The following is a 21,015-nucleotide window of genomic DNA, read 5'->3' on the forward strand; positions in this document are numbered from 1 at the left end:
AGGAACACGTTTATTAGAGCATAAGCTTTCGTGAGCTACAGCTCCCTTCACCGGATGCCTTCGGTGGAAAATGGAGGGGGGCGATTTATATAGGCAGAGAGCATGAAACAATGGGTGTGACCACACGCACCGTAAGGAGAAAGGAAAGGAGGACTTGTGGCCCCTTGGCGACTAATTGGAGCCTAATGAGTCCGGGCGGGCATGCTCCGACGGGCGGCGCGGGACCGCATCTAGCAGGAAGCGGGCGCGCGGCGCGGTCCCGGGGCTCAGCCGGCGGAGCGGGGACGAGCGCGGGGGCGTGAGCGGCCGCCCGGGGGAAGCCCAAGCCCCGGCGCGAGCGGCGGCGGCTTCCCCCTCCCGTCTCCTTTTTTGGGAAGGGAGAGAAGCCGCGCGGCTGTTCGCGCGGGAGCAGCTGCCGCCCCCCCCCCGCGCGCCCTGAATGTCCCATTGTCCCGGGAGCTCGGCCCCCGCCCCCCCGGGGATGTTGGGAAGCCCTCGCCCTTTGCTCCGCGTCGGCGCGGGGGCGGGGGGGCTTCCTGGAGGAAGGGGGAGCCCGTGCGCCGCCCCCGCTCCGGCTCCGGCTCCGGCTCCTTGCAACGTCGCCTGCGCTTGGTCGGCGGGAGGAAAGTTTCTGCCCGGCCCGGGGCCGGCTCCGGGGGAGCGGACTCCGGCCAAGGACGGGGCGGGGCGGGACCCCGCGGCCTGGGCTCCCCGCCCCCGCAGCGCGGCGGCTCCGGCTCGGTCCCGGGGGCCGCGGACAACGCCCGCGATGCGCCCGGCCCCGGCCCCGCTGCGCGCCCGGAGGGAGGCGGCTGCGCCCTGCCCCGGGGGGGGTTAGCCCCGAGCCGGGCTGGGCGGCGGGGGCGCTTTGGGGGGGCCCGGAGCGAGCTGAACTTTTTTCCTTGGGTGGGGGGGGGGGTTTGTCTTTTTGTTTTGTTTTGTTTGCTGGGGGCTGTTGCCGCCCTTGGCAACCTGAGCGCGGCCCGGGCCCCCCCCCCCGGGCAGAGCCGGCCCCCGGGAGGGGCATGGCGAGCGGCGCCAGCCCGGGGCCCGCCAGCCCGGCACCGCTCTGGTACCACCGGGACCTGAGCCGAGCGGCGGCGGAGGAGCTGCTGGCCAGAGCCGGGCGAGACGGCAGCTTCTTGGTGCGGGACAGCGAGAGCGTCTCGGGCGCCTACGCCCTCTGCGTGCTGTGAGTCCTCCGCCCGGGCGCCACGGGGATGGGCGCGGGCGGGACCTGCGTGCGTGTGTGTGTGTGTGTGTGTGTGTTGGGGGGGGGAACCAGGCACAAAACCCCCTGGCCTGGGCGGGAGACCAGCAGGGCAGGGGACGGTGCAATGGGCTGGGGCGAGCGGGCCTGTCCCGGCTGGGGGTGCCCCTGCCCTGGGGCTGTAGGTGCAGTGTAAGGACCGGCGGCGGGCCCTGACTTCCCTCTCCGGCCCGGCCGAGCCCAGGACGCTGGGGTGCCGCAGGGACGGGGCTTGCCCCCGGGGACTGGCTTTCCTTCCGGCCCGGCGCTTGGGGGGCGGGTAAGATCGGAGAGGAGGGGAGGCAGGATGCAGATCTGGAGTCAGCCCCCCACATCCCTTCTGCTGTCACCGGATCCTGCAGCGTGCTCTGCCAGTGCCCCTGTACTCCACCCCAGCCATGGATCAAGGCCCCCCGTAGGCAAGGGGCTGTACAGAACAGACCGCCCCAGAGAGCTGAGAAAGTTAGAGGCCATAACGCTGTGTGTGTGTGTGTACACACACACCCCTACGCAGAGCTGTTTGTATAATGGATACCAGCATCCAGGCATGGCGGTTGGACCCCAGACCTATGGATCGGGTGGTCCAGCTGCACATCTCTCTTGGGCAGTGGGAGTCAGTATAATTGTGACTAAAAGAAAAGGAGGACTTGTGGCACCTTAGAGACTAACAAATTTATTTGAGCATAAGCTTTCGTGAGCTATAGCTCACTTCATCAGATGAAGTGAGCTGTAGCTCACGAAAGCTTATGCTCTAATAAATTTGTTAGTCTCTAAGGTGCCACAAGTACTGCTTTTCTTTTTGCGAATACAGACTAACACGGCTGCTACTCTAAAACCTATAATTGTGACTCTAATGCCTAGAGCCAGCCCCAACCAAGATAAGGGCCCTAAGGTGCTACCCGAGACAGGCCCTGCCTCGAAGGATTTACTAGGGACAGCGGGTGGCAGCAAGACCAAGCCGGGGGCACCTGAGGCACGGACCAGCAATGTGATTCGCCCCAGGTCAGGCCGGGAGGCTGTAGCAGACCTGGGATTTGAATCCAGATCTTCCCTAGTCCATGAAGGTTTTGCTTGGCGGGTTCTCTGGCTCCAGTGATGGGAGTGACAGAAAACCCCAAAATGAGGTGAAATAAACCCAGGGGCCTAGGGTTCTACTCCTGACTCTGCTACTGATTTGCTGCGACTGTTAGGCATGTCCCTTAACTTCTGTGTGTCTCAGGCCAGGTCTACACTTAAAAGTGAGATAACCTAGCTATGGTTCTGTGCAATGGAGTTAGGTCAACCTAAGGCCCTGTGTACACACGGCTGGGACAAGGGAAGAATTCTTCCATTGAGCCATTTACCAGTGGGGTGGGGTACCTACATGGATGGAAAACCCTTCTGTTGATGGAGGACACATCTATGCTCCATGTCAGAGCTGGGCCACTGCAGTGTAAAGTGAGGGGGTGATCCTACCTCCCAGTGGGGCAGGGCTGGGTTGTTGGGTAAAGTGCTAGCTACAGGTCCCCTTCCTTGACTGGCCTTGCAGGTCGGATGCAAGGTGTCTGCAGGTGAAAGAGATGAGAAGGCAGTTCCCTCTTTGCTCATGCCGTGATCGTGGGTCTGGTCCCCTGCAGAGACAGCCATTCCCCCTCCCCCGACACAGCGTGTGGGCCTGTCCCACATTAGGATGGGGGAGAAAAAACAGAACCCATGATTGAAACCCCCCAGACATGGGCAAGGGGTTCTGGTGTGGGGGCTTGAATGCTCAAGTGATGGGCAGGACAATAAAAGCCAGTTTAGGTGGGCCGGGGCATGAGATGAGCTCTAAGGCTTTGATTTTGAAATTGACTCATTTCCTTGGCGATGGTGTCCCGGGCCAGCAAAGTGCCCTTCTTGTAACCCATAGGGTGGCCAGGCTTGGGGGCTGGGGCGCTGATTTGCCTTCCTGCTGCATTCTCCTCTTGGAAAAGATCCCCGACATGGCACTGGAGGGCCATTCAGGAGCCCGCTGCAGCCTCCATACCCTACAAGGCATTAGTGCCCCGTCTCTTTTCCCTCCTGCCCCCGTCAGGCCCAAATCGAAGATTCTCCTAGCTTGTGCCTTTGTCCTTGTATAATAACCGCTGGGCCTGATTTGCTCCCCAGAGGTGCTGAGTTCCTGCCGCTCCCATTGACTTTTATAATAGGTGCTTATCACCTCTAAAAGTCTGCTCTGTGGTGCCTTACAAGCCAGGGCAGCTAGCCCTTAATGGGTCCAGAGCTTCCTGTGGTAGGGCTCTGCTCCAGGGGGATTGGTATGTTTCCTGTGGCAAACTGTGTTAGCTTCTGCTCTTGGGGAGTGTGACAGGGAGGCGTTTTTCCATCGTTAACCCCCCCAGCCAGCCCCCTTTCCAATTGCTGGACACTTGACTTAACTCGCAGCAATTGGGGCTCGAGGATGTACTGGAGCCCGTGTAGGGTCAGCGCCGATGCCAGGCACCTTCCAGTGCTGGAGGAGCCTGGTTCCAGGCTGTGACGTTCAGATTGGAGCTTCGGCCGAGTTTACATGGGTGTTGTAGGTCCAGCCCATTACTCTCTAACAAATCTCTGGCCAACTGGGACCCCTCCTTGCACAGAATTTCACAACCATCTGGCTGCAACTCAAATCCACCTGCTTCTAAAGCCCAGAGACCTGCCGCTTTTGCTGAAGGAGAATCCCCATGAATTAGCAGTATTGGGCCTATGCCACACAGTGGAGGTGTTTGAATTCCATCCATCAGAGGGCAGTGTTCCATGTCCACACTTGGCAGCGCATTACAGTAGCAACAGGGGCCAGTCACAAAACTCAGAGCGGCATCCGGACTTCCTCAGACTTGTTCGGATCCAGGCCAATTGCTGCCTCATGCTGCAGTGGCACCAATATTCCCCGTCCTTTCACTGTGCAGGTCTCAACGCTGGGCTCCGTGCAACGTCTGCTGGGGGTAGTTCGTCCTGTTTCACTCTAGAAAGGTCCCGTTGTTGTGCCCTGACTTTCCTTTCTCTGCAAATCTCACCTGGCTTCGCTGAAGCGACGTCTCGGCTCCTTGTCTTGGTGCCTGGGAAAGGCTGCATGGTTGCCCCACTGACGTGAACTGTGCCACGGGGCTAGAACTCGGTGCTTCCCAACATACTAGGTCAGCCGGCTACAGGAGGGCAGTGTCTGGCAGCCGAGACGTCTGAGCTGCCCCGTGACCTTGAGCAAGTCGCTTCTTGTCTCTGCACCTAGTGGGTGGTAGGTGGTGTTAAGAACCTGCCTGCGCTGGGTGTTTGTAGCAGGCCCGTCTTGGGCAGCAGCCACTGGTAACCCATGGTTAGGGCAGGGAGGGGGAACCAGAAGTACCAGCACTCGTTAACCGTGGCTGCAATCCAGTCAGCCCACGCCAGGGGCCGTCGGTCTGTCCCTTTGAGGTGTGTGTCCTTAGTGGGCCAAGTGAATCCGTGAGCCTGCAGGGCTCGGGCAGCCTGTCCAAACTCCATGTCATTGCCACTGGCAAAGGGAATGAGACATCCAATAGGGTAGATGCCCATGAGGCTGTTGCCAGGTTCCCTATGGATGTCCACGTCTGGGCTGAAAGGCAGGCAGTGAGCTGGCACTGTGGTGGGTGCATGTGTGTCTGTGATTGTGGGCGGGGCATCGGGCACAGCAGCTATTCTCTGGCCTGATGGCCTGCCCGGGGATGGCATCCCTGGCCATCAGCCACTTGTGCTGCCTTTGGTCCAAGGCGGCTTCACTGGACTAGCCCTCGGGGCACGGAGCCAGTGGACCCCGCTGGAAGGGAGGGACCCAACTCTGGTGCTGCCCCATCCCCTCCATCTGCTTGCCTGGTGCCCCTGGCGCTGGATGAGAGCTGGCGGCTCGGTGACCTGGCACGGGGGCCAGCCAGCTCTGCAGTGGGTGCTAGTGTCCGTATCCCCATGGCTGTGGGGCTCTGACTCCCGCCCTGCCGAGGGTGGAGGAGGGGAAGGCGGGGGCCAGGAATTAACCTCCTTCTGCACAGTTTGTTTGCTGGGATTAAGGGCCGCAGCTGAACCCCGATGAGGAGAAGCTGGCGATTCAGGGCTTTCTCAGCTTGCACCTCTGCCTCCCCCATCCCCCTTGCAGCAACTGCCTCTGCCGATCCCTTCTCTGATACATCTCTGCCAAGGGGAAAGTTATGTTGCAACATCCCGGAAGGGCTGTGTGCAACATAGTAACTGTGTCATAGATCCTTTACTGCTACCGGCTAATGGGGATTCTCCTTTAGCTCAAGTGGCAGGGCCTGGGCTTCTTGGAGCGGACAGATGAGGGGGGTCTGTCTCTGCTGTGGCCAGGTGATGACCATCGGGAAGCCTCAGGTAGCTGGGGATATTCTGCCAACACACTGTGGTGTGTGGCTGTGGGACTGGGGCCCTCTTGAAATCTAGGGATCTCTGGGTACTCTCTCAATCAGCCATTCGGGCCCCTGATTCCAAGTAAATAGGTGGATCGTGATGTCCAGACTCCAGGAGAAGGGTGCAGCCAGAGGTTAGGGAATGAAGAGATTTTTTTGTACAGCAGCTTCCGCAAACCCGCCTGGGAGCAGTCTGGGCTCATGCTGGCACCCCTGAGCAATGAATTTGGGCCTCCCTTCATGAGCCAGGCAGCAAGTGTCCCTGCTTTGTGTTTTTATTTCAAAATCCATCTGCCCCAAGCCAAGCCAGTCATCTGCCTGCGACCGCCCTCGTCGCAAAGGTCTGGGGATCTGTACGGATCCATTCCTCTCAGAAAGAGGAAACTATCCTCTAGTCCGGCCCCTCGGTGCCCGAGCAGGGCTGTGCTGGCTGGTGTTTCTTTAGAGGTGCTGGTTCTGCTGGTGACCTGGGCCGGGCTGGGTTGTGTGGGCAGGGCCGAGGTCCGCTCATGTGGTAGCGCTGGAGGAAATGACCTGGCCATTTTCTGTCGCCTCGTGGACCAGTTCCGTGATTCTCTCAGTCTTGTCTAGTCAGCACTGCTCAGGGGCGGGGTGTTTCCAAGGCGCTGTGCAAACACGTCCGCTGGCGCGGGGGACACGTGGGGATTTGGGTGGCAGCGGGGATGCCGCGCGGCGTGGGCAACGGCACGGCTGGAACGCTGCCCCTCCTGCCTGCACTGAAGGAAAATCCCCGTTAGTAGCGGGCACTTGAGTGACTCTGTGTCTGCCCTGTTGCGAGCGGAGAAATCGCTCGCCCACGTGCCAGTCAATGGAAGTATTCCAGCTTGGGTAGCAGCAACACCGGGAAATCCCAGCCAAGAGCAGGGCCCCATGAGTTCCGGCGGGGACGGCTGTAGGGGAGAGGGTCCTGGAACAGAAAGTATTTGACAAATACCGCGCTGGAGGGAGCTTGTGCCTTGCCGAAAGCCACAGGGAAAAGCTGGGCTGGGAGCTCAGCGCTGCGGGATTCACCATTTAGGAGCCCATCTTTGTGAACCCCTCCCAGCCCTGTGATCTAGCCACTAGCCCACACTGCCTCTCAGTCCACGGTGCCGGGGCTGGGCTGCGCCAGGCTGAGCGCTCTGGGCACCCTGACTGTTTGCCTGCCTCCCGCCGTGAGCTCCTCCTGGCCTTGGAGCCCCCGAAGGGCTGGCCCTGGAAAAGCAATTTCCTCTCTTTGCAAACACGCTCCAGCTCCAGCTGCTGCCCTGGGCACGGTGCCGAGTATGCCCGCTCCCTCCCCTCATGCATGGTGCCTTTGTGCTGTGGTGAGAACGCTCTGTTCCTTCGCGCCGCACAGAGAAGGGCCAGCTTTAATTATGCAGCCCCCCACCCCCGCTCCCCCCGCCCCCATGGGCTTTCCACCCTCTCCTTGCTTGTTACCACCGGGCCACTGCCTCAATGGCAGCTTTGTGTCTCCTTGGGGCCTAAGGAGAGCCCCGGAAATTGCACTGCAGGTGCTGGACTGGATCTTCTCCCATGGGCTCCCTGCTGGGGGAGGGGGCCACACGAGTTTCTGTTGCTCTGTCACTGTTTGGCCTCTTGGCTGAGATCCATCCTCCCCCTCCCCACCACGGGATGTGGTGGGGGTGCTTGTCCGCTGGGCTGAGGTGCCTCAAACTCGCTTCAGCTAGGCCCCCGAACAGTCAGGGGCTGGTGTTGTCTGTAAACGACAGCAGCCCTGGGCTGGATTCAAACCAGCGGCTGAGAAGGGATGGAGGCTGGATCTTTCACTAGCTGCCTCTGCCTTGCCCACCCCCATGTCTCCATCCAGGCAAATGGCCGGCAGAGACCTGGGCAAGCTGCCCTGTTCTGACCCAGCTGGCGCCTGGGCTCCCGGGGCCTGGGTCTGGTGCCCGTCCTGGATGCCGGCAGCTCTGTGTGGGCTTTTCACCGAGGGAGAGAGCACGGAGGTTGCCTGGCGCCGTGTGCACCTGAGACACGGAGGGCAAAATAAACCACTGCTGGGACCTAAAAATAACTCTGGCGTGGAAGTTGGACAGGGAGTGTTCCTGGGTTACAGGAAGGCAAGCGGGTTCCTTAACCCTTCGCAGGGCTCCACCTTTACAGATGCGCTGGCGGCCCCTGGGGAAATCTTTAAACGTGGCCGACTCCTGCTGTCTCGCCTGGCCCCCTGTTCCGGCGCCCCCGTGGGTCGGTGTGAAAATCCGGCCTGATGGCTCTGGTTCGGGAAAGGTTGACTAATGATTAATGGACGTGAGCCGCGTGTTCGGCGGGTGGTTACGGGTGCCTCGGGGGAGGGTGCGCTGGATAGTTTCAGGAACTGATTAATCTGCAAACAGCTCTTTAACCCTTTATCCACGGAGTCGTGATAGAAAGCGTGATGGAGAAATTAGCGGTGAGCTCTGAAGGCTCCGGGTTTTGGCTGATCTGAGCCAGTTGAGGCTGCAGCGCAGGCTTGGCCCCGAAGGAAGGATGGCCTAGGGGGTCTAGTGCCACGTTGGGAGGCCGCCAGGCAGTTTTCAGCTCTGCCCCGGACTCCGTGTGACCATGGGCAAGTCACTTCATGTCCCAGTGCGGCAGTTTCCCAGCTGGGAATAATGCCGGTATTATTCTTTAGCTGCAGCATGGGGGACCCGGGCGCTCTCTGCACAGAGCAGGGCCCTGTTGCGCTGGGCGCTGAACAAACCCAGACACTCCCTGCCCCAAAGAGCTGCCTGGCCCAGCACTGCCCTGCTTCCCCGGGCGGAGTGAGGAGGGCTACAGTCTAGATAGCAGAGCACTCAGCTGTTAGGGCAATAGTCTTATCAGCGCTTTAGATCTATCTAGCTCTGTGGGGAGAGGGGTGCAGGGCTCATTCCCATTGCTCTACCTTGCTGATTCGTGACCTTTTCCCTGCAGCTGGTCTTGTTCCCCCAGCACTGGAAAAGCCTGCAGGAGCCCCATCTGCCCCCTTCCCCGCCATTGCCTTCTCCCCAGGCAAAGCCCCTGGCCGGCCTTCCGCCCCCTCACCCACTATTGTCCGGCTCTGACTCGTCCTCCGCATTAATCTGGCTAACAGAGCAGGTATTGACCCACGGGCCTGCTGCCGGGGCAGGCGCCAGGGAGCAATACCGCAGTGCCTGCTGGCTCTTGCCGAAATCCCGAGAGGAGGGAAGCTGCTGACCTGCCCGACCAGCCCCTCTCGGGGTCAGACCAGCCTTTGGAGCCTGCCCGCTGCGGGCTGGGGATCTCGTCAGACAGGCTCAGCTCTGCCGCTTGCTGCTGGGCCGAGCGCTGGGGGTGAGGGGCGCAGCCAGACCCTGAAATCAGCAGGAGAGGAGAATCTTTTTTTTTTTTTTTTTTTTTTCTGCCACCTGGCCCCCGCAGAGAGCTGCCGGGCGGACAAATGAGAGGATCACAGCTGAATCCAGGGGCATGCACCCAGGCACCCCGGGCCTTGAGGGGCGCTCCTGACTCCGTGTGCTGATCCCCCGTGTAGTGCAGCAGTCGGAGAGGGCATTAGCATGGGGGAGGGGGAGGGGGCTCTCTTGGGGGAGGGGATGTTTGTCCAGGTGCCCACCCACCCTCGGCAGGGGGGAGACATTCCTCTTGCAGAGGGTTCTGCCGTATTGATTTACAGAGCAAAGGCCACCAGCGCCGGCAGCTCAGCCGGCTGCGCCGGGCTGCCGGAGCGGAGATGGCCCGAGCCCCACAGCTGGGAGGCTTGGAGCCAGGTTGCCGAGCCGTGGCATTCCTCTGTCGTCAGCTGGTGCCCAGGCCCCGGAGCGGCAGGGCTCCCCTCCTCTCCCCCGCCTGGTTGAATCATTGTCAGCACCCACTGCATGGAGCCCAGCATGGAGACTCAGGGAAACTGCACGGATTATCCAGCCCGTCTGGCTTTGACGAGCTCCTGATGTCATGGAGGGCCTGGCCAGTGCTGACTGCCCCAAGCCCCATACCCAGGATCCAGTCATTCCCAACCCCTGCCACGTCCCCAGCTTGGTACATCCCCCCCCAACTTCAGGGGCAGGAATGGCCATGCGGTGTCAGAGCAGAGCTGATGTCCTGACAGCAGCCAGGACCAGCTGCTTTAGAGGAAGACACCCTCACAGAGATAGGCAGTTATAGGGGAGAGAGCTTTCCTGACCCCCTCAGGCAGGGGCTGGCTTAATCCCTAAAGCCTGAGGATTTATATCCCTTATGCATTTTAATCCTGGCTACCGTAACTGCAGAGATTCTTCTTATCTCACTAACTGTCTTTACTCCGGCAGAGTTCTTGTGGCAATAAGTTCCACGGGTTAACCACACAGCACGTTTTCTTTGCTCAGTCGTACAGTCTCGTGCCTTGCCAAGATAACTGGTTCCAGGCGGCAGCTCTGTCATTTCTCTCACTGCCGCGGCCCTGATGTGACTGAGTTGGTTCACTCCCTTCCCCTCTGACTAATTACAGGGGCACCCTCTGAACCCAGGGCTCCATTGCATAGCCCCGCAGCTTCTTATTCCTCGTTACTTTCCTCCAAGCGTCTAAAATAGCTCAGGCGCATCCGCCCGCATCGGGGCCCTGCCGCCGCCCCACTGCAGCCCAGGGAGATCGGGGTGTAATAAATAGCTGGCCATTCAGGACAAGGGCTCTTTGTGTTGCTCAGCTGCCCGCTGGAACTGAGTCGCTGGCTGTCAGGGTGGGATTAGTCAGGAAGAAATCAGTAACCCAGGCCTCCGGGAGCCCCAAGCAGCATGTGACTTCGACGGGCCCCAGAGGCCCTTGGGTCAGGGGAGACGCTGGAGCCTGCAGAATACGGCGCGGCTCCCCCAGCATCTGGCCAGGGCTCTCCACAGAGGGCATTGGCATGGGTATTTCAGTTTGGGCATGGGGTGGGGAACGGGGGTACACCTCTGGGCTGCCCCAGACAGGTGAGCTTGCTGCCAGTGTCGGCTCTCAAAGCTGGAGACGTGGGGTGTGGTTAGAAGTGGGGCGGCTGGGTTCCATCCTTGGCTCTTCCACCGACTTTCTCGACTCCATGCCTCAGTTTCCCCTTCTGCAGATGGGGAATTGCCACCCCTCCCCCGGCTGCCACTAGGGCTGGGAGGGTTCATGTGGGTAGAGGGGTGAGCCCTGTGCATGGAAGGGCTACGGAATAGTTTTCACCATCATCCTGTGAACAGCTGATAGTGGAGGTTCCTTGACAGCGTGGAGCTAGGAAAGGGGTCGGGGGTACCCGCTCCGACTCTGCGCTCACCCCCCGTTCCCACCGCTCCCTGCCCTTGTGTCTCTGCAGTAGTGGGGCCCCTCTGGGGGTGTGTGCTCTGCTGTGCTTGCTCTCCTCATCCTGTGAGGTGCCCATGCCCCCTGCAGGGCTCTGGGCGGGAGCTAGTGCTGGCACAGAACAGGGAGTTCTGGCGTGGCAAGCAGATGGGATGCCAGTGGGAGTTGGAGCTGGCAGAAGGAAGTTTGCATAGGCTGAGCTGGCATCTAGCCAGGCGTCTTGTTTTCCCAGCTCAGGGTACCAGCAAATACATCTTTGCAATGGATCACGGCCCCATGCTGTTCATTCCAGCAGCGTGTCCTGGTGGATAGGGTCCTTGGACGGAGATTCGGAACACCTGGGTTTATCCATGGCTCTGCCTCTGACTTGCTGGGTGACCTTGGACATTTCCCCTCTCTGTGCTCCTCTCCCCTCCATCTGTTGAGCCATCAGGCTCTCCAGGGCAGAGTGGGTCTCTCGCTCTGTGTGCAGCCCTCGTTTCTGATTAATAGAAGGGTGTGAGAGAATTTCCACCCTCTCCCACTGAGGTGCAGCCACCTCTGGGGTGAAGCATAACAGTCGTTTCACAGCGACACTGTGCAGCAGTTCAGGACAGGAAGGGAAGAAGACTATAGTGGATCCATTTGAAAACTGCAGGGGAAAGTGACGGAGGCAAGATGGAATTAACCACGCTGACCAGGATATTGTGGCCGGTCCAGGGGATCGAATAAACTCAAGGGATTGGGCCCCCTTCTCCAAGAACGGCGCCCCCTAGGCTACACGAGTAGAATCCCGGGCCGCCCTCTGCGCTCCCTCTGCCTTTGCAATCCAAACACAACCTCACAAGTCAGAAATTCATCTGTAGAGACTGAAAGGAAGGGGCCGAGCGGTGACGGCCCCGGCCGTTGGCTCAGCGCTGAGTCTGAGCGCCGGGTGCCGAGTCACCCGCCCTGCTTCCTGCATCACCCTTGCTTGCCCTTGGAAATCTTCCCTCCAAGCCCTGGCCTGACCCTGCTGAGCTGGGGAGAGCTCATGAGACAGCAGCTCGGGGCTGCCCGCATACGGCTGGTATTGTGTTAATTGGACGCAAAGGGAAGCTGGGGCAGGGGCTGGGAAGGAGAGAGACAGGAAATAGAAAGCAGAAGGACTGCCAGATTTCATGCCGATCTTTACTGGAAGGGGGCGTCCCCTGTTCCCTGGTAGGTTCTTACCAGCAAACAGATCATTAAGCTAGAAAGTGATTTTCAAATCAGCCGTGATTTGCGTACTTCAGGGATCAAAGTGAAAGGCACCAGCCCTGAAACTTCCCCTTTCATAATAGCAACTCTCTGCATCTGGGATCTCAAAGGACTTTACTGAGGAAGGCCAGTATCATCATCCCCACGGGGAAACTGAGGTATGGCGCAGAAGAGTGACTCATCCATGGCATTGACGAAGCGAGGAATAGAACCTGGGGCTCCTAAAGCCCTCTGCAGTGCTCTGGCCACTAGACCTTACTGATTCCCACACCTTGGCAGTAACAGCACGACCCATTGCCCTGTCAATGTGCCTCAGTCCGGTGCTGGGACCACCAATATGCTTGTGAGGGGAGCTCAGATGCCCCTGGGGTCATTACTAAGCTCAGGGGGGTTGTCTGAGAGATCTCAAAGCAGAAGATCTTCTCGTATCTTGCGGTCTTCAGCCCCCTGCGTGTGCTTTGGATTTAGCTGCAGGGGAGTGAGTTTGAAGGATATTTCTAAGATATTCATCATAGAACAAACCATTCTGTGTGTTATGGCCCCCGTATGTGCTGGGCGCTGCAGAGACCCCGACCAAGATTGGGGCCCCTTGTATGTGCCGGGCGCTGCAGGGACCTCGACCAAGATCATTGACACTGGGGGTTAGGTTGGCATGGCTATAGGCATATCGATTTTTCACACCCTGCGCGTTGTAAGGACGGAGCCGGCCTAAGTAGCAGCTGGTGAGAGCTAAAGTATGGTTGTGGACGGACGACTGGCTAGAGAACGGAATGAAAAATAGGCTGAATGGTCTAGAATCATAGACTAACAGGGTTGGAAGGGACCTCAGGAGGTATCTAGTCCCACCCCCTGCTCAAAGCAGGACCAATCCCCAATTTCTGCCCCCAATCCCGAAATGACCCCCTCAGGGATTGAACTCACAACCCTGGGTCTAGCAGGCCAATGCTCAAACCACTGAGCTCTCCCTCCCCGCTCTGTTTCCATCGGCTGCCCCGTGGAGGGCTCAAGGCTCCATAGTAGGCCCTGGGTTGTTTACTGTATGTATTAATGATCTGGACAGGGCAGAGTCGCCGGTCCTGAGGGGGTGGAGACCCAGCTTTCCTGGGACAGGCTCCGCTAAGGAGAGCCAGCCCACCCCGAGCCACCTCTGAGTCATCAGGTATGAAGGAGGCCGTTCGCTAAGGAACTGTCAGGTTTCGAACCCGGGAATCTTTCGCCTCTCGGCCACCACAGTGCGCCAAACCACTGCCCCTGCCCAGCAGCCTTCCTGCTAACGGCGGCAGATGCCCGACGGCCTGCCCCGGGCCACATGGCCAGGCAGCACGCTCAGAGGTTGCCAGCTCGTGAGAGAGGCCCCAGGAGGAAGAGGAAGCTGTTGTTTGCCTGTCGCTGCCTGGCCTTGCCATGCTGCCGGATCCTGCCTCTCCAACCCCCTGAGCCAGCCCCTCGCGTTGGATCCTCCAGCTGCGCTCCCCTGCAAGAACTCTGACCGTTGCCCGGGATTGCCTCTGATCCCGATTGACCTCCCAGCCACCCATGCACATGTGGCTACGGCTCTGGGCTGCCCTGGCCACTGGACGCCTAGGTCTACTGAAGGGTAACGAGGGCTCAGTTGGGAAGGTCCTGAGAAGAGGGTTTTCTCAGGGGAACTGGCTAGGGGGAACCTGGGAGAGGTGCTCCAGAGGAACTACCCACCACTGCAGAGGAGAGCTGTGCGGCTTGACCTTTGCAGGGCCCGAGTCCAGAGGGCACCCTTCCCCAGATGATGGCAAGAGGCCTGACTTTAGAAGAGGGTCGTGGGCCAAGAGGGTTTTACTGGTAAGGAGGCTGGACGCAGGCGACGGATTTCAGGGGAACAGACAGACCAAGGTTAACTCGCCCCTCCTGGGTAGGAGGCTGGGGGGAAGGGTTGCTTGCGTGCCATGTTTGATCTTTGGTTAAATAAACCAGACCTCTGAAGGGGCACTATTCATGGCAGAAAAGCCTCATTGAACTCACTGCAAGCCCATTGGGGGAAACTGAGGCAGGCATATACCCCCGTGGCTCCGCACTGGGCCACCAGGGTGTGTGGGGAGAGTCATGTCAGCCTTGACTCAAAGGAGAAATCTAAGGGTGAAATCCCCACTTTAAGGGGTGAGCAGTGAGGAGGCAAAATGTTCAGATGGTGCAAAATTAGGTAGGTTAGTTCGGGCTAGAGAGAACTGTGAGGAATTTCAGAGAGACCAGACTAAGCTAGGGGAACAATGGCAAATGAAGTTCATTTTTGATAAAGGCAAAGTAATGCACCTTGGAGGGGAAGGATTAAACTGATCATGCACCTTCCAGGAGTCTAAATTAACTGTATCAGCTCTGGGATGGGACCTGGGCATCACTGCAGACAGCAGTCCTCTGCTTCGGGTGCAGCTGTGAGCAAGCAAACAAACAAACAAAGTAGGTGTTACAAGAAGCTGATGAAAGGAAACACTTTCTCATCTCATGTGCATGCAGACTGTGGAACTCCCTGCCACAGGAAGTCATCAAGAGCAAAATCTTAACAAGGTTGAAAAAGAGCGTGGACGGTCACATGGAGAACAAGAATAACCAGAGTTATAATTAATGCCAACAGACAGTTTGGCAGTGATATTAAACCTCAGGCTGCAGGGCTCGAGCTGATCTGTAACGATCAGAAACCATGCCTGATCTACACTGCAGAGTTAGGTCGAGGTGAGGCAGCGTACGTCGACCTCATTAAGTCAGGGTGCGCTCTCCAGCTGGCGTAAGTGCCCTACTACGCTGACGACATAACTCCACCTCCACGAGGGGCGTAGGCTTATGTGGGGTGGTCATTTGCAGTGAAATTGACAAGAAAGCCGGGCCGGCATCCCAGAGTGGGTGGGGGGCTCCAGCCGGAGCCTGGCTGCCCTCTGGGTTTCCCTGCTCCTGGCTGGGCTGCCACCAGTCCCTGCTCCAGCCTGGCTGCTGCCAGTCGCCCCAGGCTCCCCGCTCCCGCCAGGGAGTCAGGCTGCGCTGAGGCTCCCTACTGGGAGGCTAGGTAAGCTGCCTGGACTCCACCGCAGAGCTTGCCACTGGGAAGTTCCCTCTAGCCATTTCCCCTGAGAAAACCCTCTTCTCAGGACCTTCCTCGCCTTCCTGGGGGGCAGCCAGGCTCCCAGCGGCGGGAAGTGTGGAGCTGAGAGCCCAGTGGGGTAGCTGGGCTCCCAGCAGCGAGGAGCAGGGAGCCAAGAGCCCTGGGGGGCAGCCAGGGCTCCCGGGAGGGGGGCCCAGGCTTTCAGCCCTCCCCACTGCCCCTCTGAAATCAGTTGAAGTGCTTCTGGTGAGGACGTGCACCCACGAACAGAAGGGGGTTCTGTGGACGTGAACCTATCATAGGTTGACTGACGTTTCTAGCGTAGATGGTGCCCTTAATGTTCAGGCAGATTCCCCCACACCTGTCTGCTGGGGTTCCCACATCACCTTTGGAAGCGGCTGGAGCTAGCCCTGCCAGAGCCAGGAGCCTGGCTGGACGACCCCCGGGCTGAGCCAGTGTGGGAACTCTCTCCGGGATTATTATTCCCATTTGACAGAAGAGAAACTGAGTCACAGAGAGATTAAGGGCTAGATTCTCACCTCTGGCTGAGCTCAACTCTTCGCAGGGGCTTGGGGAGATGTCAGCTCCTGGTCCTGGTGACCCGTCTGCACTAGTCCAGTGTAAATTCAAGTGGTTTGGGGGCTGCCCTAACCTCGGCAACTGGGCCAATAAGTCCGCTTGGTGCCCCTTTGTGGCCAGGCGTGGCGTAGCCGCTCTCTCATCCCCGCCAGCTGTCTCTCCAGAGCCGTGCTGGTTTCTCTGCCAGTGACTTGGCACTCCGGCCGGGTTGCCATCGTAACCCCACCCCAGCCAGAGTCACGGCTGGCTGAACTGAACGTCCAAAAATGTCTTTTACACAAACAAAATCCTTCCGCCTTCTCTGGGGCCCTTCCTCAGCCTCTCCTGGGCACAGCCTGCAGCCCCCCTTCCTGGGGGCAGGTAGGAGAACCCAGTCGCACCCTCTGGCCCAGGGCCCTGTACTGCACGACCAAGGCTGCTCCTCTACCAGAAGTTTTCCCTAAACCACTTTCTAGCCCCACTTCTCTGGGTCTCCCAATCTTCTCCCTGCTTTAGTCAGCGTCTTTCCCGGGGCTCTCTATTCTCACTCCCTGAGTTTCTGGCCTGGCTTTCCCCAGCTGGGCTTGTTCCCCACTTACTCCTGGTTCTCCCTCCCATTCCTGCATCCACCTTCTGCCCTTCCTGGGGAGCTGCCTGCTTCCCCTCAGCTGGGGCTCACTGTGCAGTCAGGCGCTGCAGTCTATGGGGCAGACTGGCGTAGGGGAGCCTATGCCAGCAATGCGCCCACAGAGCGGTGCTCCCCCTCCCCACCTGCTTCTCTCCCCTTGCTTTCCCAGACATACCCGGTAAGGGATGGAACTGCACAGTCAAAGACCCAAATACCCTTAACTCTGCCCCTGTCATGGTGCTCTGAGAAAATCAGGCTCTCCTACCACCTGATCCATCCAGATTGCCTTCCCCGTAACACCACGCTGATCGGTCTGCTCTCCCGCCCTTGTGAGGTGAAACAAGGTGCGCGTTCCCGATCAGGCTAAAATAATCCTTTCCTGCGTGGCGGCTGTGTCCATCAGATACGCAATTAGTGGGAGCCTCTGTCTCCTTTGGCGGTCTCGTGAAACATTCACCTGTGTGCACGGCTCCTGCAATGAGTTAGAGGCGCTCTCCCCATTCTAGGGGAAGATCCCAGCAGGGTTTGAAGCTTGTGGCTCGGTCTGTCAGTGGAGCTGATGCTTTGCACAACCAAAGTCTAGCTGTGTTGACCTCCCATTTGGCGATGGCACCACTTGGTTGATGTTAGCAAAGTATTTGCTAGGAGACGGGGAGGGGTGGGCTCATGTGCCTGAATCACTGCTCTCTAGTGGATGGAATCAGAATTGCTCAACTGGGTGTCATAGCCCCGGGACTGCGAACAGCTGATGAAGATTCTCTTTCAGCTCAGTAGCAGAGGCTGGTTCTTCTGGAACAGCCAGCTCAACAATCAGTCCCTGCTGTTGGTGGGGGTGGCCACTCTGCGCAACATGGTGACAGGTGGCCGTGGGTTTGTTTGTTACCATGGCTGTTTAGTTTGAATGGGGACCGCTATGAAAAGCGGAGCAGCTCCAGAGTCATGGCATCTGGATCCAGAACCAAATCAAAACTTTCTTGTGGCCCAGGCGGCTGGATCTGGTGTTCTGGGTTGGGCCCGTCTCGAATGAGAAGTAAGCAAACTGGGCTGTTAAAAGCATTGACCTGTCCCCGCAGGGGTAAGTCCTGAGTGTCCCATGGAGTTAGAACAAAGCAGAATAACTTGGCTCGAGTCCGGGATCCGCTGTCCGCAAACCCTGCCTTACCCACTGAAATTTCCCTGCCCTTTTGTCTTTTTTTTTTTTTTTCATGTGCATTTAAATACAGTCAGTATTTTTAGATTTCCTTCCTCGAGAGTAAAAGAGGCGGGCGTGCGGTCACAGTGAGAGAATGTGCAATCTAGCATCCTGTGGCCAAGTCACTTCGATGCCTCTCACCCCTGCTCCTCCTGCGCTTTCAGGTTGAGTCACCTTTAGGGACCTCCAGCCAGCCGCTAGCTGTGGGGCGTGGGATCCTGATGGACTCTGTGTGTGCAACCCCATTAGCTGTCTTCTCCTTGCCCCTGGGGCATCGTTGCCTCCTGGGCTGACAACAAAGGTGGCAAGGGGATTTCTCTGGGCTTCAGAGAGGGAACCCATTAGCAGGGAGCGGTGGGGCTGGCAGCGTGTGTGGGTGAGCGCTTAGCCCTCCCGCCATGGTCTCTGTAGGTGTGGTTGGGCGTCTTGCCATCAGCGGCACGCGAGCGCTGGCCATGACATTGAATCAGATGTGCCTTAGACCTGTGCAGGGAACTGTGCATCTGTGACACATTTCTACCCCCGCCTGTCTCTCTCCGTCCGTCTAGCAATCCCCCACCACCCGCAAAGCAGAGGGGCCTCTGGGGCTAGTAGCCAGGGCTGGCTGGAATCGTCTGGCACAGGAAGCCTGGTGTGTTCCAGGGTTGAGCCCGTTCTTCCGCGGGTCACGGTGGCGTCCTGCGACCTGTCTCTCAACACCTCCTCGTCACCCCACCAACTTGGCTCATGGCCTCTGGTTCCTGCAAGCTTCCACTGAAAAATAAATAACTTCCTGGCTGCCCGGAGCCCTTCGTCCAGCAGGCGCTGGGACAATGCAGGGGCAGCAGGGTTTATGCTGCTCCGACCCAGCTGGGTCCAGAGAACCATCATCAGCAATCCGTTTACCGGCGCCAGGAGTTTGCCTGGAACTTTGCAAATGTCATGAAGGGCTAAATACAGGGGCGGGGTTAAAACCGGGGGGGGGTTACCTGGCTCACAGACTCAAACACAGCCCCAGCCTGGGAGAATGTACAGTTGAATTGTACTCAAGCTGATTGTCAGGGCTGGGTATGAAAGGGGCCAGGAGAGGGGCTGTGACTCTTTCCCCAGTCTGTCCCCGCTCTGATACCACGGGGTTATCTGCACACGCAGAGCCCCGGCGGGAGCTGTAGCTTCTGCCAAGCTGCAAGTGGGAACCTGTTTTTCCCCATCCGTAGGACAGGGCCTGTAGTGACGGGCCGTGGAGCTGTTTATCCGATCCTGTTCTACACAGGTTCTTATGGCTCCTTCCCTCCTCTGGGGGGGGCCCGGCCCCCGTCTCACAAAGCCCTGCCCACGTGATGGCTGGTTGGAGGCCAGCAGAACCGCTGACTCAGTGCCACACGCAGGCTGCCACCCCCCCCCCCGCCATCCTTGGGGGACCCGCCGTCATCCTGGTAATGTTTGTCGGGCCCCGGGCAGCTCCGCTGGGTGGAGGAGAGTAATGGCACCGCCCTGGCTTTGATGTGGTCTGTGCCTTGCTCCCGGGGCCGGGGCTGGAATGGCCCATGGGGCCTGGCGATCTCCTGCACTTAACTCCTAGGGAGCTAGTCTCCCCTCGGCGTGGGTCGGAGGATGCACGGCAGGGGGTGGGGGGCGTGCTACGGGAAGCCCGGCTGGAGAAGGGGGAAGTTTCCGGCCACTAGGAGGCGGGGCAGAGTTGGGAATCTTATTCTAATTGGCTCCATCTCGTCATGCTGGGAGCCCTGCCCTCCCCCCCGGCCCACAACCTCTTCCCAACCTTGCCTCCCCCCCCCCGCGGGTTGCTGACCTCGGGGCCAGTGGGGAGAGGCCGGTTCATACTGAAAGTTAAACACTGGGCGTGGTCAGTGCCAAGTTGCGACTGAGGCTGGGGATAGGGCGTCCTGGGCACCTGTGGCACACATCATCAGCTGAATCAGGAGATTCGTGGGGAGCCCCCTGGCAGCACATCACCGTGCCCACTCTGATCTCTACCATATCCCCCCCCCCACTCATCCTTTTTTGAGATGGGCTTTGGGAGTGGGTGGGACGTCGTCCTCTAGGGCTGGTCTGTCGAGAGAACAAAGGACCAGCCAATAGTGTCTCCTGAGCTCATGTGGCAGAGGCCTGTGACTTATTCCCAGCTCGTTATCCGGGGTTCCCAGTTCCTTATTACATGGGAACATACAAACGGCCCTAATGGGTCAGCCAATGGTTCATGGAGCCTAGTGTCCTGTCTTCCGACAGAGTCTGGTGCCAGGTGCTGCACAGGGAATGAACAGAACAGGGCAATTATCGAGTGATCCAGCTACTGTCATCCAGTTCCAGCTTCTGGTACTCAGAGGACCCCCAGAGCATGAGGTTGCATCCTGACCACCTTGGCTAATAGCTGGCAATAGACCTGTCCTCCATCAACTTATCTAGTTCTTTTTTGAACCCTGTTAGACTTTTGGTCTTCACGGCATCCCCTGGCAATGAGTTCCACAGATTGACTGTGTTGTGTGAAGAACCTTCCTGTTTGTTTTAAACCTGCTGCCTGTTAATTTCATCAGCTAACCCCTGGTTCTTGTGTTATGTGAAGGGGTAAATAACACTTTCTCTTTCTCCACACCAGTCATGATTTTATAGATCTCTACCATATCCCCCCCCACTCATCCTTTTTTGAGATGGGGTGACCAAAATTGCAACTACTATTCAAGGTGTGGGTGTACCATGGATTTATATAGAGGCAACATGATATTTTCTGTCTTCTTATCGATCCCTTTCCTAATGGCTCCGAACATTCTGTTCACTTTTTTGGCTGCCGCTGCACTTTGAGTGGATGTTTTCAGAGAACTCTCCACAGTGACTTCAAGATCTCTCTTTTGAGTGGTAACAACTAATTTAGACCCCATCATTTTATGTGTACAGTTGGGATTATGTTTTCCAATGGGCCTTACTTTGCATTTATCAACATGGAATTTAATCTGCCATTTTGTTGCCCAGTCACCCAGATTTGTGAGATCCCTTTGTAACTCTCCTCAGTCAGTTTTGGACTTACCTGTCTTGAGTATTGTATTGTCCAAGCCAAAATCAATTACAAATCTATCCATCTAAGATTACATTTTTAGAAATCTCATCGAGCTCTAGTGAAATAAGGAGCTGGGATTTGATGGGATGCACCCGAGAAAGTCAGTCATGGGTCACCCCGAGGTGACACATCTCTGTGTCCTCAGACCGTTCAGAACGAGCCCCTGCTGACCTGCGGCTTTGATCTGCCCTCATGCCGTGCCCTCATCCCGCATCTGATTTGCAAGTGAAGCTTGACGAGGAAACTGGGCTTTGTCTGGCTGTATGCGGCAGAATAAGTCTTGGGTCACCCTGGGTGACACGTCCCCACAGCCGTGAAGCTGTCCTGATGTAGCTGAAATGTGAAACTCCCTGACTTGAAAATTTTTCTTTGTAAAAATTTGTGGCCCCTGCCCCCAGCCATCCTCCCCGCCCCAAAC

The 21,015-nt window shown here is 58.2% G+C and overlaps 1 protein-coding gene across 1 annotated transcript in view; it reads left to right on the forward strand.

Annotated features, from left to right (window-relative positions):
• Nucleotides 1–906: 906 nt before the first annotated feature.
• The window catches only part of INPPL1 (inositol polyphosphate phosphatase like 1), a 72,660-nt gene continuing 52,551 nt past the window's right edge, over nucleotides 907–21,015 (forward strand). The window contains 1 exon segment of the mRNA XM_043503939.1: nucleotides 907–1,192. Within this exon segment, the coding sequence (XP_043359874.1) occupies nucleotides 1,026–1,192 (167 nt within the window). The 5' untranslated portion in view covers nucleotides 907–1,025.

The sequence above is a fragment of the Dermochelys coriacea genome, chromosome 1 (genome assembly GCF_009764565.3).
Source record: "Dermochelys coriacea isolate rDerCor1 chromosome 1, rDerCor1.pri.v4, whole genome shotgun sequence".
Lineage (NCBI taxonomy): Eukaryota > Metazoa > Chordata > Testudines > Dermochelyidae > Dermochelys > Dermochelys coriacea.